The 15,864-nt window shown below is 55.4% G+C and overlaps 1 protein-coding gene across 4 annotated transcripts; it reads left to right on the top strand.

The window, feature by feature from the left end:
* The first annotated feature begins 1,843 nt into the window (after positions 1–1,843).
* CD34 (CD34 molecule) lies at positions 1,844–15,596 on the top strand. Of its 4 annotated transcripts, XR_008440521.1 has the most exons (9): positions 1,844–2,152; positions 7,465–7,608; positions 8,486–8,763; positions 8,847–8,936; positions 11,031–11,178; positions 11,494–11,540; positions 12,331–12,495; positions 12,758–12,839; positions 13,806–13,893. XR_008440521.1 is itself a non-coding variant. In XM_053998047.1 (8 exons), the coding sequence occupies exons 1-8, from the start codon at positions 2,104–2,106 to the stop codon at positions 14,004–14,006; spliced, it is 1,122 nt and encodes a 373-aa protein (XP_053854022.1). In that variant the 5' UTR covers positions 1,844–2,103; the 3' UTR covers positions 14,007–15,596. The 4 variants fall into 4 exon arrangements, 3 of the variants coding, with proteins under 3 accessions (XP_053854022.1, XP_053854024.1, XP_053854023.1); XM_053998047.1 differs by lacking the exon at positions 12,758–12,839 and having other exon boundaries at positions 13,806–15,596; XM_053998049.1 differs by lacking the exon at positions 13,806–13,893 and having other exon boundaries at positions 12,761–12,909.
* Positions 15,597–15,864: the final 268 nt, after the last annotated feature.

The following is a 15,864-nucleotide window of genomic DNA, read 5'->3' as shown; positions in this document are numbered from 1 at the left end:
CTGTGCATCTATCACTCTGATTTTCAGTCATGCTGTTCAACCCAAATTCTCACTTTCATAGACAAAAACATATCTGTTATTTAAATAAGACTCTTGTCTCACTCTGCCTTTCACATTTCATCTCTGAATTCATTTTCTGGGCTGATATGCAATGTAAAACCTGGTTACACACTGAGTCAGGCGCTTCCCAATGTGTGTGTGCGTGTTTGAGGGAGGAAAAAAGGGAAAAAAGGGAAAATTCTTGGTGGGAGCTGCTGGAGTCAGCAGGGCTGTGCCCACACTCAGGTTTTACACCACATTTTACCTGGATATTTTGCCCTTTCATAGAGCTGCGTGTCTCTGTCAGCCAGTAATAGATTACTGAACATAACAGAAATCTTTATATAGATGTTGGAGCCCTTTGCTGAGCTACAGATGTTTCCTTCCAAGAAACATTTTCCTGCCACAGAATCAGAGAAGGCTTTGAGCTGGAAGGGACGTTTAAACATCATCTCATCCAACTCCTGTTCTATGCTAAAAGCAAAAGCTACTGGAATTTTGTCCTACAATAAATGTGGAAATCCTATTTGAGGGTTTCTTTGTAGGTAACACCATCCTGTTCTTTTTTTTTTTTTTTTTCTGTTTTTTAATCCTTTTCTGGCTGTAGCCAAATGATGGCCATTCCTGCCCAGGGCAGGGGCTTGCAATGAGTTTTTAGGTCCCTTAAAACCCAGAGCAGTTTCTGTGATTCTGTGACTGTAGAAGTGTTACAGGAGCATCCAGGAGAAGATAATACATTGAGTAAGAGCTTCCTCATCCTTCTTTCCACAGCTTTCTTTCCTGTCCACCTCATTTTTCAATTTCCTGTTCCCAGTGACTCCTTTAGTCACTTCATCATCCAGCTGTAAAAAAAAAAGATGGAATTAATACTGAACTGGAGTTGAGTTTCCCAAGTGTTCATCTCTTTTTTTTTTTTAATACCCAAAGGCCATAACTTGACTCCCAGACTGCTTTGGGTTGGAAGGGATATTAAGGATCCTCTCATTCCAGCCCCTGCCATGGGCAGGGACACCTCCCCCTGTCCCAGGTTGTTCCAAATCCCATCCAGCCTGGCCTGGAACATTCCAGGGATGGACAGCCCCACGTGAGGACGCAGAGCATCCCTCATCCTGCCCTTCCTGAGCTGCTCCCACGTGTGTCTGCAGTCACTGAAGAACCAGAGCCAAGTTTCCCACTCGGTGAGGCTCAGCCTGGCAATAAAACTGCAGCCAGAGCTCTGTGCTGCTCCCAGGGCTCCCACAAAGCTTTCCTAACGAGCTCAGGGAAGTTACTGCTCTCCCATCCTGCTCCTGCTCCAGGGTTAATGCCAAAGCTTTTTGCCTGTGGGTTTTCCTCTGCCCCAGACCTTCTCTAACCCATCTCGTCCGTGCTCCCTGTTTGGCTGCAGTCAATTTAGTGGAGCTGATGGAGTTACTTCTCCTCAGGTCAGCGCTGATTTCACATCCTTGAGTTCCTTGCTTAATTTGCTGAGAAAATTTCTGATTCCAAAGCCCATTTTCAGCATTGCCCCGTTTTCCACAGTGCCAGCACCACGCCTGGGGCTCGCTGGGCTGGACCTGGGCTTCCCCACATCGCTGCTCTCCTCGGGCTGTGTTTGCTTCACTCTGAGCTGAGCTCAGCTGCAGGCTCGGCTGCAGTGCCTGCATCCAGCTGCAGCAGGCTGTGTCCCTGCCCTCCCTTGGACAGGAAAGCAGCAGCTCTGAGGAAAGAGTTAATCCCAGCGAGCCTTTGGGATCCTTTGCTGGGGAGAGGGCTGATCTTTTGTTTGTTTTGAAGCTGCTGGCAGGAAAGTGGGGAGGAGAAAATTACCTAAGTGATAGTGAGGTTGCCATGAACTATATAAAACTGGGAAATCAAAGCGGAGAAACTCCACCTCGCAGTCCTGAGCCACAAGCACAACCCCTGAAGAGAAACCCACCCCACAAGTGAGTGATCTCAAAGGCTTGAACTCCAACCAAGCTGCATGAGCTCAGAGCTGCTGCAGGACTGAGGAGCCGGCGCTGGCCCGGCCGGATCCCGCTGCTCCCGGGGCAGGGAACGCTGCTTTTGGCAATTCTCACAGCCATGAGGTGGAGGCAGCTCCTCTGCATCGCCTGCCTGCTGGAGCTGGCTGGTGAGTACGGATGTCCCAAACCCCGGGTCACTGCAGGGACCGGGCATGGGGCAGCCCCTGGGAGCAGCAGCTGGGGGGAAGATGCTTCTCCAGGAGTTTGGGATTCAGTGGCACCCAAAAAACCTCACTGCTGCTCTGAAAGGGGCAGGAGTGGGGATCCCAACCCCCTGCAAACTCCTGGATAGCACCAGGGGATGGGAGGGCAGCGGGCAGAGTGCAGCCACAGTTCAAGCTGTCTCCCAGCCTGCGCTGGTGTAAGTGAGCCGCGCTTTTGTTTTGTGGTTGGAACTAAACATTTGCTGAAAATCAAATGAGTCTCCATAAATATTAAAATCTCCTATTGCAGCTCTTCAAATATGCATCATGTGAAGCAATGAATAACAGCACCGAGATTCTCTCTAGGTGCTACTTTTTAAAGGGTTATATTTTAGGGAAATATTATCATTTTTGTCCCAAACCCAACAGCCATGAGGTAATAAAAAAGGACTAAAAAAGTGAAGCAGCCCTCTGTGTGTTGCCTGGTGTGCTGGGACAGGAGCCAGGAGCCTGCGGGTGTCTCCTCAAATGTAATTTTTTCTTACTCACACAAATGTGAGTGAAGAGATCTATTGCAGGAATTCGCTGGGTTTTGTTCTCCTGTTTCACAGAGCTCCTTTCATGTTCCCCTGGCTGCCCAGGTAAATTGCTCACCTGAGCTGCTGGCTGAGCCTCCAGTCTGTGTTATTTTTAAAGGAATTGAAAAAAAAAAATCCCAATTTTATTTGAGAAGAATGGCATTCAGCGCTGTGTGGTTGGGCTGGAGTGAGTGAGGGCGTGACACAAAGGTGCGAGGCAAACCTCGAGCTTCAAACCTCCAGTTCCAAACCTTGAGTTCTTTGTGCAAAACAAAAGTGATGGAAAAGTGATAAAAAAGCTCGGATTTTGGAAGGACAAAGCCACTGGGCAGCCGGGGCTTTAATGCTTTATGCAAAATGTGCTCGCACAGCCCACGCCCATCGTTCCTGCAGGACGTTCCTGCCTGCAAGGTGGAGGAGGTTGGTTTCTTCTCAGCGTAGCTGCTGGGAAAAATCATCCTCGGGGCTCTGCTTGTTCCTCAGCCCCGTGGGGAGTCCCGGAGAATCCATCAGAGGCTCCAGTTGTGCAACTCCCATGGAAGCCCCAGCTCTGTGGGTTTGGGCTGAAGCTGCTCCTGGCAGCGCTGCTGAGGGTGGGAGCAGCGGGCTCCTCCTGCTCCCAGGACACCTCCAGCCAAAGGCACGGGTTTTATAGGAAAAAAACCCTCTGTGCCACGCTGGGACAGGGGCAGGAGTCCTGCAGATGTGGGGTGAGGATGTGGTGTGGGGAGGAGGGAGTTTGGGCTCTGGGATCCAGAGCCAGGAGCAGCCTGGTCCAACCCCGCGGGAGAAAAATCCCCTGGGAAACCCAACCTCAGACCCCTGGGAATGCTCCTTGTGGCCTCTGCCTGCTCCCTTGGGGTTCTTGCGAGTTTCAAGGGAGGGTTTACAGCCACCCCTGCTCGGCAGAGTGGGCTGCAGCTCCCAGACCCTCCCAAGCCCCTGGGAGGATGCTGTGAGCAGCTTGTGTTGGAAAGCTGGGGATGGATAGAGCACGTGGAGAGCTGTCCTGTGCTTGTCTCAGAGTGAACATGGAAAAGGGAGGATGGATTGTATTTGTACCTAATAAAAACACTTCATTTCTTTCACTTAACCTTTCCTCTTTGTTTTTTATATGTTTTTCATTCATCTCTGCCGAACTTGACTTTTAGAAAAACCTCTTTTCTTGCCATTTTCACACATTCTTTTTTTTCCTCCACTCCTTTTGCAACACTTATGAAAGTTCTGAATATCAGGGATGGAAAAAGAGACTTTAAAACTTCCAGCTGCTCGGGTTTAACATCCTTTAGAGGCTGCTGCTCCAGCCAGGAGAAAGCTCAGCCCCGGGAAGGTGCTGGGCTGCCCAAGAGGCCCCAATCCCAAGGAAAGGCTGGGAGCAGCAGCTGGGCTTTGGTGTGGCAGCTCGGGGGGCTCCCCCAGCCCCCCGCCCCCGGCCCCACACCCACATCCTGTCTGGGCGAAGGAAAAGGGGGAGGGAAGGGACTTTTATCAGATATTTCCAGAGGGAAGAGGGCTCCACCCGCTTGAATTCCTGCCACATGGCTGAGAGCTGTGGAGCTGGAAAGGCATGAGTAACGCCGGCTGGAGTCCTTGGAGGGGCTGCTGGGGGAGCCGCGGCTGGCACCGGCCCCAGAGCTCTGCATCCCCCAGCCCAGAGCTCCCCTCCTGCAGCCCAGAGCTCCAGAGCTCCCCTCCTGCATCCCAGAGCTCCTCTCCTGCATCCCAGAGCTCCCCTCCTGCATCCCAGAGCTCCCCTCCTGCATCCCAGAGCTCCAGAGCTCCTCTCCTGCATCCCAGAGCTCCCCTCCTGCATCCCAGAGTTCCTGAGCTCCCCTCCTGCATCCTAGAGGTCCTCTCCTGCATCCCAGAGTTCCTGAGCTCCTCTCCTGCATCCCAGAGCTCCCCTCCTGCAGCCCAGAGCTCCAGAGCTCCCCTCCTGCATCCCAGAGCTCCTCTCCTACCTCCCACAGTCCCTTTATCCTCCTCTCCTACCTCCCATGGCCCCTTTACCCTCCTGTTCTTCATCCCATGGCCCCTCACCCTCCTCTGCAGTGCCCTCGTGCCAGCTCAGGGCATCCCATCACAGAGCTGGGCAGTGAACTCTGCTAAGGGCAGAGCTGCAGGGACTGCCCTGGCCCAGGCCTTGTGTGTAGGTGCCCAACGAGCCAAAGTCTGAGCAGAAGGTTTGCCAGGGGTCAGCCAGGAGATGTGAGGCAGGCTCAGCTCAGGAGGTGCAGGTCCTGCCCGGAGATTCCCAGTGGGATTCACCTCCCTCAGTTCTGTTTGCTGTGGGTGCAGCATTGGGATCCAGTGGTGGAAACTTCCCTCCTCTTTCCTGAACCTTTGCCACTGCAGAGCTTTTCTGTGGCCCTGGCTTAGCGCTCAGGGATGAGCCTTGGAGCAAGTTTAACATTTATATTGTTGCCTTCTCTTTATTCAATCTAAGATCCTTCCTAAGCCCCATGATTAAAATATCTTTAAAAAGTCATTTACTTTTTAAAACCTGGGTGTGTGAACACAATGGGTGCTGGGAAGGGCAATTTTCTTTCCCATCTCTGCATGGTTTTGCTCCTGCACGTGCTTGCATTGCCAGGTGAAGATTTCTCCCAGGTTAATAAATAGCTTGGCTTAAACTCTAAACCCTCAATCCTAACAAACTGACAAAGTTTAATAAAGCCATTAAAAATGTATGGTGCAATAAATAACCCTCTTTAGCTGAGCACCACGTGGATTATCCAGCCCACATCTGGATCATTATTTATCTCATGAGCCCAAAGATTTCCAAAAAACCCCCCTCCATGTTTTGTGGGAAAGCTCCTGCACATGCTCCAAGAAAGGCAAGAAAAAGAAATCCAAAGTGACAGCTCCTCTCCCAAATCACACTGAGCAACAGCCAGGCCTCCATGCCAATATTCAGGCTGAAAAGGCTTTGGCTGGGAGCACCTCGGGTGCTTTGCACACATCTGGAGGAGCTCAGAGGTGCTTGGGTGGCTGTGGCACCTGGGGAGGTCAAGGCCAGGCGCTGCCTTGCTCTGGTGATGTGAAGTTTCCTGCTCGTGGCCACGAGAACAGAGCTCTGCCTAAATCCTGGCTCTGCCTAAAGCCTGGCACTGCCTAAATCCTGGCTCTGCCTAAAGCCTGGCTCTGCCTAAATCCTGGCTCTGCCTAAAGCCTGGCTCTGCCTAAATCCTGGCTCTGCCTAAAGCCTGGCTCTGCCTAAATCAAGCCTGGCTCTGCCTAAAGCCTGGCTCTGCCTCTGGGCTGCTCCTTACTCCGGGCACGCCGTCCTGCCTCCTGCTTTTCGTTTGTTAAAAGTCAGCAGGAAAACTCGGTGACTTAACCAGCTGGAACTGAACTGCCCTGGAGAAGAAGGAACTTCTCCCCCTGAACTAAAAGCTGTGCCAGAGCCCAAATTCCAGCTCCAGACACCTGCACCGAGCCTCAGCAGGGACCCCCAGAGCAGCTGCAGCTCGGGATGGGGGGAATGGGATGGGATGGGATGGGATAATGGGATGGGATGGGATGAGATGGGATGGGATGGGATGGGATGGGATAATGGGATGGGATGGATCAGGATGGGCAGCACCAGTGTGGGCAGCCCCACAGGACCAGTCTGGGCCCCACATTTCCCCTCTGGCCCAGCCTCCCAGAGCAGGACCAGCAGAGCAGCTCTGCCCCTGCCACCCACGGCCAAAACCAACCCCGGTGACCTCGGGCTTTGCTCTTCCCAACCCCTCCAGGCTCTGTGGAGCTGACCCAGCCAAGAGCAGCTCCTGCCAGGCCCATGCCCAGTGCCCAGTGCCCAGCTCCCAGTGCCCAGTGCTGTTTCCCTGGCAGCAAATCCTGCTCAGGACCTGCCAGAGCTGCTCCATCTCTCAGGGTGGTTTGGGAGGATGAAGTAACTTTTCTTGGAGCTGGGGCTCCCCTGGGCAGAGCTACAAATGAAACAACACATTCTGTATGAATTTCTCTTTAGTGCCTGGATAAGAATCTTAAACACCAAGAGCCCTGGGGTAGAGACTGGAGCTGTTTGTTAGAAGTAGGAATAGATCTTAGGAGAGACGAGTTAAGGAATGGGGAGAAATGCATTTTCATTGAGTCACACAGCTCATTGCAGAAGGAAAAGCTGGAAGTGTCATCTCTGCAAGGCAGCAGGAAGCAATATATAAACTTTAAGTTAGAACAGCAAACCACTCTCCAAGCATTCTGCTTCACCTCCAAAGATGTTTTCGCTCATGAGTCAGGGCTGATCCCAAGCCAGTGGGAATGTTTCTATTTACTTTGAGATTGTGCCTGCAACTGTAAATCCAGCTTATCTATCCTGAGGCACACAAGTGATCTCTTCCAAGGCTTGATTCTTTCCTCCCAGGATTATAAACCCAAACTGCTCTGAAATCCAGCTTTGTGCAGAGCTTTGTGCATCCCCAGCGAGCTGAGGGTGGGGTGGGCTGAGGGTAGAGCCTGTCCTTCTGCTCTGAGAGCCCTGGAGCCCCTGCAAGGGCTGCACCAGACTCTGCTGCTCACCCAGATGAAAACTTTCACCCCTGAGCCTCTCCCAGACGTGCCCCAAGGCCTCCTGCCATTTTGGGGCCAGAAAAAGCAAAGTTGGGAGAGCAGCTCAACCTTTCCCGCTTTCCCCCAGGGGCTCAGGGCTGGGCTGGGGGTTCAGCAGCCCCTGAGAGCTCCCTCTTCCCTCAGGCTGCGCTGCTGGGAGCACCACGGGCACCCCCACGGCGGCAGGCACGGCCGTGGCAGCGAGGGACAGCAGCACAGGGACAGCCAGCACTGCCACCGCTGCCACCACAGCCACGGGGGACACCAGCAGTGCCAAGCCAACCTCTGGTAAGCTCCCCCTCTCTTCCCTCTGGCATTCTGTGTCCATAATTAGATTTATTAAGTGCACAGGCTCATCAAGGCATGGTTTGTGCTCTCGAAAAAAGAGGCTGAGTTCGGTCAAAAGCTTTAATTCCTTCCAAAAAAAATCCCACCTGGGGACACCCAGCCCAGGCAGCTCAGCCCCATCCTGGTCAAAACAAAGAGCTCAGTAATGTTTATCTCTCCACACATGTTGGGAGAGACACCTGTAAGAGTCCCTTTGGGAGGAGAGGATGAGGGGGAATGGCTTTAAGCTGGAGGAGGGAGGTTTAAATCAGATTTTGGGCAGGAATTGTTCCCTGGGAGGGTGGGGGGCCCTGGCACAGGGTGCCCAGAGCAGCTGGGGCTGCCCCTGGATCCCTGGAAGTGCCCAAGGCCAGGCTGGATGGGGCTTGGAGCACCTGGGACAGTGGGAGGTGTCCCTGCCATGGCAGGGTGGCACTGGGTGGGATTTTTAAGGTCCCTTCAACCAAACCAGTGTGGGATTCCATGATGGGAGGCCCAGCTGAGGCTCCGAAGGGCTCTGAAGGGATGGGAGGATGCAGGGAGCCTTTCCCTGCTGCTGTTTGGGATCAGAGCCTCCTCTGGAAGCCTCGGGGCCGAGGAGGAGCAGGGGGCGATGCCGTGGGGGGGTGGCCAGTGGCACCTTTGCCGTGGTGGCCTGGAAATGAGCCCGCTGTCCCCGACTGTGGGTGAGTGTAATTAGGCAGCAGAACCAGGGCTAACGAGCTTAGCGAGCCAATGGCTCCTGGAGCTGCTGCTGGCTCTGACAGACCGACATCCTGCACGGAGCTCGTGGGGTTCAGCCTTTCTCCTGTGCCCTTCTCTTTGCATCTCCTCCAAGATGAAGGCACAGCCGGCTCCGCGGCCACCAGCCCGACATCGTCAGGGCTCCTTGGGCAGCTGAGGACGAGCCCCCAGCCCAGCCCGGCCCCCACGTCGCTGCCGGGCTCCTCCCCGGGGCCGCACGGGAGCCCGGGGGTCCCCAGGAGCCAGAGCCCCCCGACAGAGCCCGAGGTCGGGGCAGACACCTCGGGCCCCGCCAGCTCCGCGGCCACCCCGGAGCATCCTGCTGTGCCTGCGGCCACCACAGCCCCGCACACCGCCGGCGCCAGCCCCCAGGTGAGCCCGGGGCTGCCGGGGGAGGCTGGGCTGTCCCCAGCCCCAGCAGGGCACTGACCCCCCCCGTGTGCTCTCCCTTCCAGCCTCCCCTCCGTGCCATCGGCTGCCACGGCGCCGGAGAGGAGGGACACACCGGGGCCATCTGCCTGCGGCTCAACGAGTCCGGCACCTGCGTGAGTGTCCCCTGCAGCCCCCTGGGGTCACCCGGGGGCTCCTGGGGGTGGGGGGCTCCCAGCAGTTCCCCCTGGGGCTGCTGCAGGAGGGGACGGTGCCAGGGGGATCCCAAAGGGATCGCAGCGGTTCCAGGGGAAACGCGACCTCCCGGCCGCACAAATCCTCCTTTTTCCTCTGAGCTCTGGGGTCACTTCAGCTTCCAAAGCATCTCCCACCGTGTCCAGCAGGAAGTTGCCTTTGTTCTTCTTCTTCCTCTTCCCTGTTGGAAACAAAATTGCCTTTTTTTTTTTTTTTTTTTTTTTTGTCTTGCCAAGTGCCCTAGGAAAGAAAAGAGGGCACTGCAGGAGCTGCTCAGCGTCCCCCACAGCTCCTGAGGGAATCCCAGGCTCTCTGTGGCTGTCCTTGGCCTTGTGCACCAGAAATGGGGCGTTTGTAGCAGCAGAGGGGGGGTCTGCTGGGATGGGAGGAAGAAACCTCTCCCACGGGAGGCACAGCCTGCCCCAGAGGGGGGATGCTGCTGGGTCTTGTGAGCCAGCAATGCCCTGGGTGTGAGATCTATACAAAATATACAATTTAATGTCGTCGTTGCGCCGTGCTGCTGCCACTTAGGGTGAGCGAGGCTCGGCGTGCCTCTGCAGATGAGCGATTCAATGGCATTTAGGCTCGTTCCTGCTCACGGGGGCTGCCCTGGAGCGGGAAGCCAGAGGGAAACTCCCGCGGTTCCCGTCTCAGCTGCCATCCAGCTGGGCACGGTCTGTGCCACCCGCCTGGGCACGGGCTGTGCCTCCCGTGTGTGAACGGATGCCGCAGCACATCCAGAGCATCCCACGGCTCTCGCAGCCCAGCCCTCCCTCCTCCCGAACATCCCCAGCTCCCGGCAGCGTTTTTTGGAGGCTCCCACCCCACAGCAGAGCGCTCCCCTCAGCAGCCCCGGGGTGGGACCAGGCGGCTCAGGCTGCGCCTGATAAGAGAACCAGATAAGAGCAGTCCTGAGCGTCCCTCTCTCCCGCTGGCCTTTCCCGAGGCAAATGAGCAATCAGCTGGCAGCGGGCGCCGCTAATTGCAAAGGGAAACTCTGACACTCCGATGAGTTCTTTCCACAGCGCAGAAAGGAAAATACACACTTGGGTCTCTTGTTCCATCTTGGCCTTCCTCCCCCCCGAGCCAAGCTCTATAGAAACAGCTGAAAATGATTTGTTTGTTGTTCTCCCGTGGAGGAGTTTCTGCATTTTTGCACTTTCAGAGGATGGAGGGACCCGAGGATGGTCCCGGGGCAGCTCCGGGCAGAGGGAGGAGGGCACTGAGCCCTTGCCAGGACAGGGGGGCTCTTCTCTTCCACAGCCCCAGGGTGGGATCTAGCCCAGGGCAGGGCTCAGAGGAGCTCTCTGTCTCTGGGGTGGGCACAGCCACGGCTCAGGAGAGGCTCAGGGAGGCTGAGCAGGGTTTTGGCAAAGCTGAGCTCTGTCTGCGAGCCTGGCTGTGCCTGAGAATAGTCCCGAGGGGAAAGCCCATCCTGTCTGATCCAGAAACTGGCCCACAAAGGCTGCAGCTCCTCACTCCTCTTCCTCTTCCCCCCCCTCCAAAGTCAGTTCGGCTCTAAAATGTGAGAAATGTGGTTTTTTACCTCGCCTTTGATCAGCAACCTAGCAAAAACATTGAAGACATTTCCTAAACAGGAAGGCTCAATGCTTCTTTGTTATTTCCCTCCTTTCCCAGCCCCTGCCTGGGACTCTGAAACAATAGGGCTCTTCAGTTGTTCCAGCCCAAAAACTGGGGAGACTTGCCATGCGATTCAGAGCTTAAATTTAGCTTTGTTTAAATGCCATTTTCAGGAGCTGCTAATAATACCTCCATTTAATCTATTTTCATTCAGTTAAGACATGAGAAATGAGCACCTCCACCTCCAAGGTGTTGGGGGGTCTGGGCGGTGCTGGAGTGGGAGGACGGGGTCTGACACCCAGCTCAGCTTTGCAGGGCACAGAGGAGCCACCAAAATTCAAATGGGAAAGCACAACACCTCCACCAGCGTGGCCGAGGCACAGAATTGCTCCGTTTGCTTGGACTAATGGCTGCTCTTTCTGAAAATTTGGCAGGAGCACTTTTTGGAGAGGAAGGGATCGGATTTATGGCAAGCACTATGTGAAAATAGAACCCACAGCGTGGAGTCCCCCTGCGAGATCCAACTCACTCCATCCAGCCTGGACAGGGACTGTTTGCTCCTCATCCTCAAAGGAGAGGAAGGTCAGTGCAGGGCATTCCTTGGCTGGCACCCCCAGATAATGGCGTGGGCAGTGGGACAGGGGGTCCTTGTGGGGAATGGCTGTGGGACAGATCCTGGGAGGAGAAACCTCTCTGCAATTCTGCTCTTTCTTCTGGGGTCCTGCTGGATCCCTGGAAGTGCCTCCAGGAGCAGCCTCGGCCCAGCCAGGCTCTTTGGTGTGCCCTGAGCTGCAGAGTGTGTGATTCACGTCTGGAATGTGGATGTGTAACGTGTGTGATGAGCACGTGTGATGTGTGCAACGCGTGTGATGTGCTCTCCTGTTTTAATCCTTGCAGATCCTGACAAACTTCTGAGCACGCTCCAGAAGTCTCACTGGGAAAAGGTAAATCCCTTAAGCAAATTTGGCTGCAAAAGATGCCTGGCCAGGTGGCTGGAGGGATGAGAGCTTGAGATGGTCAGCTGAGGCTGGGGGACATGCTCAGACTTGGACCTGCCTCCAGTCTGGGGGTGCCTGAGGAGCGTAGAGATCCCTGGAGTGTCCGAGGTTGGACAGGGCTTGGAGCACCCTGGGGCAGTGGGAGGTTTCCTGCCCATGGCAGGGGTGGCACTGGGGGAATTTTAAGGTCCCTTCCAACCCAAACCAGCCTGGGATTCTGTGATGCAGCACAAGAGAAGCAGAACAAGCTGTGGGGGCAGAAATGCCTGCAGTGGCTCTGCAAAATGCTGTAGTGTTGTCTCAGCAGAGGTTAGACCCCAGCAGTAACTCTCAGGATGCAACTGGCACTCGGCTTCTCCAAAGGAGCTGGCTGACATGAATGAATTCCTCCCCCAGCACTCCCCTGAGGCTGCCCTTGGCTGGTGGGGCTGAGCCCCAGGTGTGTCTCAGGGTACAAACAGCAGAGCTGCAGCACCCAGACAGATCTCAGCCGGGTGCTCTGAACCTTGTGCTCCAGAGGACAAAATTCCCTGTGCCACAGGAGACTCCAGGCTGGGAAGGAGCCTGTGAGGGCTCCCAGGGCTGGGGCAGCAAAGCCCAGTTCTGCTGACGTGCAGTTTCCCAAGGAGGTGGCGAGCAGCATTGTTTGAAGCCTGTGCAGCAGATGCAAACGTTTCCTGTTTGTCCCACTCCCAGCTCTCTTTGGTGTTTTGTTTTGTTGTGTTTTTTTTTCCAGTTTGGAATAGAATCCCTTAAAAAGGAGAGTGCGAGGAGCCACCGGGACTCTTCTCAGAAGACCCTGATCGCCCTGGTCACATCTGGGCTGCTGCTGGCGTTCCTGGGGCTGGCTGGATATTTCCTGATGAAGCGGCGCAGCTGGAGCCCCGCGGGAGAGAGGCTGGTCAGTGCTTACAGGTGGCAGAGCCGCAGGTAGAGAGGAGCCCGGCAGCACAGGGGGGGGCTGGGGGGAGCACAGGGGCACCCCCACCCCTGTGGCTCTGCACTCACCCCCTGTGTGTCCCCAGGTCGTGGGACAGCCCGGGCAGGGCAGGGGCGTTGCACAGGGGGAGGGGGAACCTCTCTTGTCTTCCAAAATCAGCTCCTGCAGCAGCGCCGCCCCCTTCCCGCACCAGCTCCCGGGTCTAACACTTCTTTTTGCTCAGCAGTAAGAGCTCATCCAGCAAGACCCCCGAAACCTCATGAGCCTGGCATTAAAAGTGACGCCCTTTAATTCCCATTCCTTGTGTGAGTCCCGTGTCTGTACCCGTGCTGTAATAAAGGCAATTTCTCCCCACCAGCCATGGTAATAAAACATATCAAGAAAGAAAGAGACAGAAATTTCCTATTTCCATTCTCCCCTTTCCAGCCAGGCTGACCCTGAGGACTCCTCCCCTCCAGTGACTTTTGGGGACGTGCCCCTGTGTAAAGCGAGGCTGGGCCACGATTTCCCCATCAGTGCCCAGCTGTGTCCTGGGAGGCCAGGGAGGATGTCCCCAGGGCACACAGCTGGGAAATGCCTGTGGCAGAGGCAGGGACACTGTCTCTGTGCCCCCGGTGCTGGCAGCAGTGGCACTGTGTGGCATGGGAACCCCTGGCAGTGCCAACCCCAGCTCCAGGTGAGGCGTCTCCAGCCCGCCCGTGGAAAAGAGACTGAGTGAAGTCCAGCCAGCAGAGTGCTGGATGCTGCTGAGGAAATTCCAGCTGGGAATTGCCACCTGGGATTGCCAGTTCCAGGGCTGCACAACACCTGGGGAATTCTCTTGAGGCCCTGGGTCCTGCAGAGGCACCTGCTCCTCACAGCAGCAGCAGCACCCAGCCCTGCAGAGCTGCAGTTCTGCACTTCTGCCACACCTGGCAGCCAGCTCTGCACTTCAAAGGAAGGGGAAGGGAAGGAAAAGACACAATTTCCATTATTTCCATTCGATGGTGAATTTTCCTTGGCCGAAGTGGCCGGCAGAGCTTCTGTCCCGAGGCAAGCTGGGGAGGAGAAAACAACAAAACCTGACAGCTTCTCTTGCAGGTGCTGCAGGAAAAGCTGCAGTTCCTGCGTGGCTTTTTTGTTCCACGTTGGTTCGGGCCCTCTGCTCCCCTTCCTGTCAGCAGTGCCCTGAGCTGTGGCTGTTTGTCCCTCCTGCCTGGGGACCCTGGGCAGCCCCTGCCCCCAGCCCAGCCGCCCTTTCCCCTCCCTGACTCTGTCCCTTGTGTCCCCAGGCTGAAGACCCCTATTACACGGAGAACGGCAGCCAGGGCAACACCATGCTGATGTCACCCTCCCAGGAGCCGGCGGAGCTGCGGGAGAAGCCAAACCTGCCCAACCTCAACGGGGGCACCCAGGAGAACGGGACGGGCCAGGCGTCCTCCAAGAACGGCCACTCGGGCCGGCAGCACAGCCCCGCCGACACCGAGATGTGACCGCGGCCGCGGGAGCCGCCAGGGCACGGCCGAGACCTCTGCGCACAGACAGGGAATTGCCGAGCTTCTCTATCGTTATTACCGGCTCTGGGAAGAACTCCAAAATCAGCCTAAAGCACGTGGAGGGCCAGAGCTGCCAAAGAGCAGCTTCCCTGCCTCCTCCTCCTCCTCCTCCTCCTCCTGCTGACCACACAGGACACTTTTTCGCAGCTGTTCTCTGCCTTTGTTGTCAGAAGAACATCAGGACAAATGCCCGTGCCCTCCCAGCTTTTCGGCAGAGGCAGAGTTTGCCTCCGAGCAGCCCAGATTTCTGGTAGCGATATGTGTTAGGCTGACTAAAGTAGTTAAATTGGGATTGCAGTGACAAAAACCTCTCAGGTTTCAGATAGTTTTGGTTAACAGAGTTGTTTATAATCTCATCTTTATGTTTAAGTGCAGGATTTCTTCCTTTTCTGAGACCATCAGGCATTTAACCCCTTCCTGTCTTTAGGGCCCCTCTACTATTTCCTACTCCAGCAGAATTTGCTGAAGCTGTGTGTAAAACTTCCCACGTGGAATTGAAGGCTGAAATGTCAACTTCTTTCTCTTTGAATCCTACCAGGACTGTGTCCTGAAGGTTTTTTAGAGGAAAAAAAACCTTCCCCAGCCTCCTCCTGCCAGGGGCTGGGGGCTGTGACAGGCAGAGCCAGCAATTTATCCCTTGAGTGAGATGGAGAACACTGGGTAGGGCTGTGGGGCTCTGTGGGTCTCTGGGGCTGGGGCACTCTCCCTCTGGCACCTGGGGCAGGAATTTGGGCACGAGAGGTGCCAAAGGGCTCCCAGAGGGATGAGTGGGAGGCAAAACCCCAGCTCTGCAGAGGGCGTTCCTCCCGCTGTGGGCCATGGGCAAAGAGCAGGGTTCACTGTGGGAAGTTCCAAATCCAGGAGCAGGAACAGGAGCAGCTCTGAGCCCTCTCCGTGCTGCTCCTGCTCCCCAGGGAAGCGCTGCTGGAGCCACATCCAGCTCCTGGCAGCTCGCTGGGAGCCAGGGACCCGGGCCAGGTTCGTTCCCCATCCCAAGCACATTTTTAGGGAGCCAAGCCCTGACTGTGCCAGCCCCGTGCTGCTGGTGCCAGACCAGGAGGGCTGGTGGCTCACCACGAGCGCCAGCAGCGACCTCCACACCCCAAATAAGCCCAAAAATGGCCCTTGAAGCTGATCTACCCTCTCACGAGTGAATTCATCCCAACCTTCTCAGTGCTGAACACTGAGGGGAAGGGGGTTTGTTCTGGTACAGTGCTCAAAGCAATGACAGCAGCATCCATCACCACCTGGGGCTGCTTTTTGTGGGTGCAAGAGTCGCTTAAACACAATTAAAATATTCCAGGCTGTTTGCTTTGGTGTGAATTGCTTCTCCCAAATCTCACTGTAAATAATCCCGGTTGAAAAAGAAAAATAATTAAGTAAAAACCGGTTTCTCTGTTGTGTCCTTGGAACAGCAGCATGTTCATCCCCGTGGGATGCGTGGCTCTGGCTGCTGCTAGCAGGATGGGAGGGCAACGCCTCACAGAGAGGTTCTTTCCCAGCAGAAACCCCATGACTAAAGGCTCTGGCTTGCTCCGAGCACATTCCTCTCCCAAAAAACGTCTGCAGGATGAGTGACGTGCAGCAGGCTGTTACACCTCGTTTGTTTGATTTGGGTTTTGGTTTTTTTTGGTTTTTTTTTTTTTATGTTTAAGACACCCAGTTAATTCCTGGAAAAAATAAAAGAGACTCCAGAGTGATGTGCAGGGCTGGGGTTTGACCTGGCAGCAGGGATGCTGCACCAGGGGAGGGGCAGGGTGGACATCAGCAGGAATTTCTCCATGGAAAGGGTGGC

This window comes from Vidua macroura, chromosome 24, assembly GCF_024509145.1.
Source record: "Vidua macroura isolate BioBank_ID:100142 chromosome 24, ASM2450914v1, whole genome shotgun sequence".
In the NCBI taxonomy this organism is placed as follows: domain Eukaryota; kingdom Metazoa; phylum Chordata; class Aves; order Passeriformes; family Viduidae; genus Vidua; species Vidua macroura.
Note: the sequence above shows the minus strand (reverse complement) of the source record. Positions and strands in the feature narration are given on the sequence as shown.

What these genes read in the sequence shown, in the direction of transcription:
- CD34 (XM_053998047.1), top strand. Translation starts at nt 2,104, where the DNA reads ATGAGGTGGAGGCAGCTCCTCTGCATCGCCTGCCTGCTGGAGCTGGCT. An exon ending in CTGCCTGCTGGAGCTGGCTG is followed by an intron (nt 2,153 to 7,464) that starts GTGAGTACGGAT and finishes CTCTTCCCTCAG; the next exon opens with GCTGCGCTGCTGGGAGCACC. An exon ending in AGAAGTCTCACTGGGAAAAG is followed by an intron (nt 11,541 to 12,330) that starts GTAAATCCCTTA and finishes TTTTTTTTCCAG; the next exon opens with TTTGGAATAGAATCCCTTAA.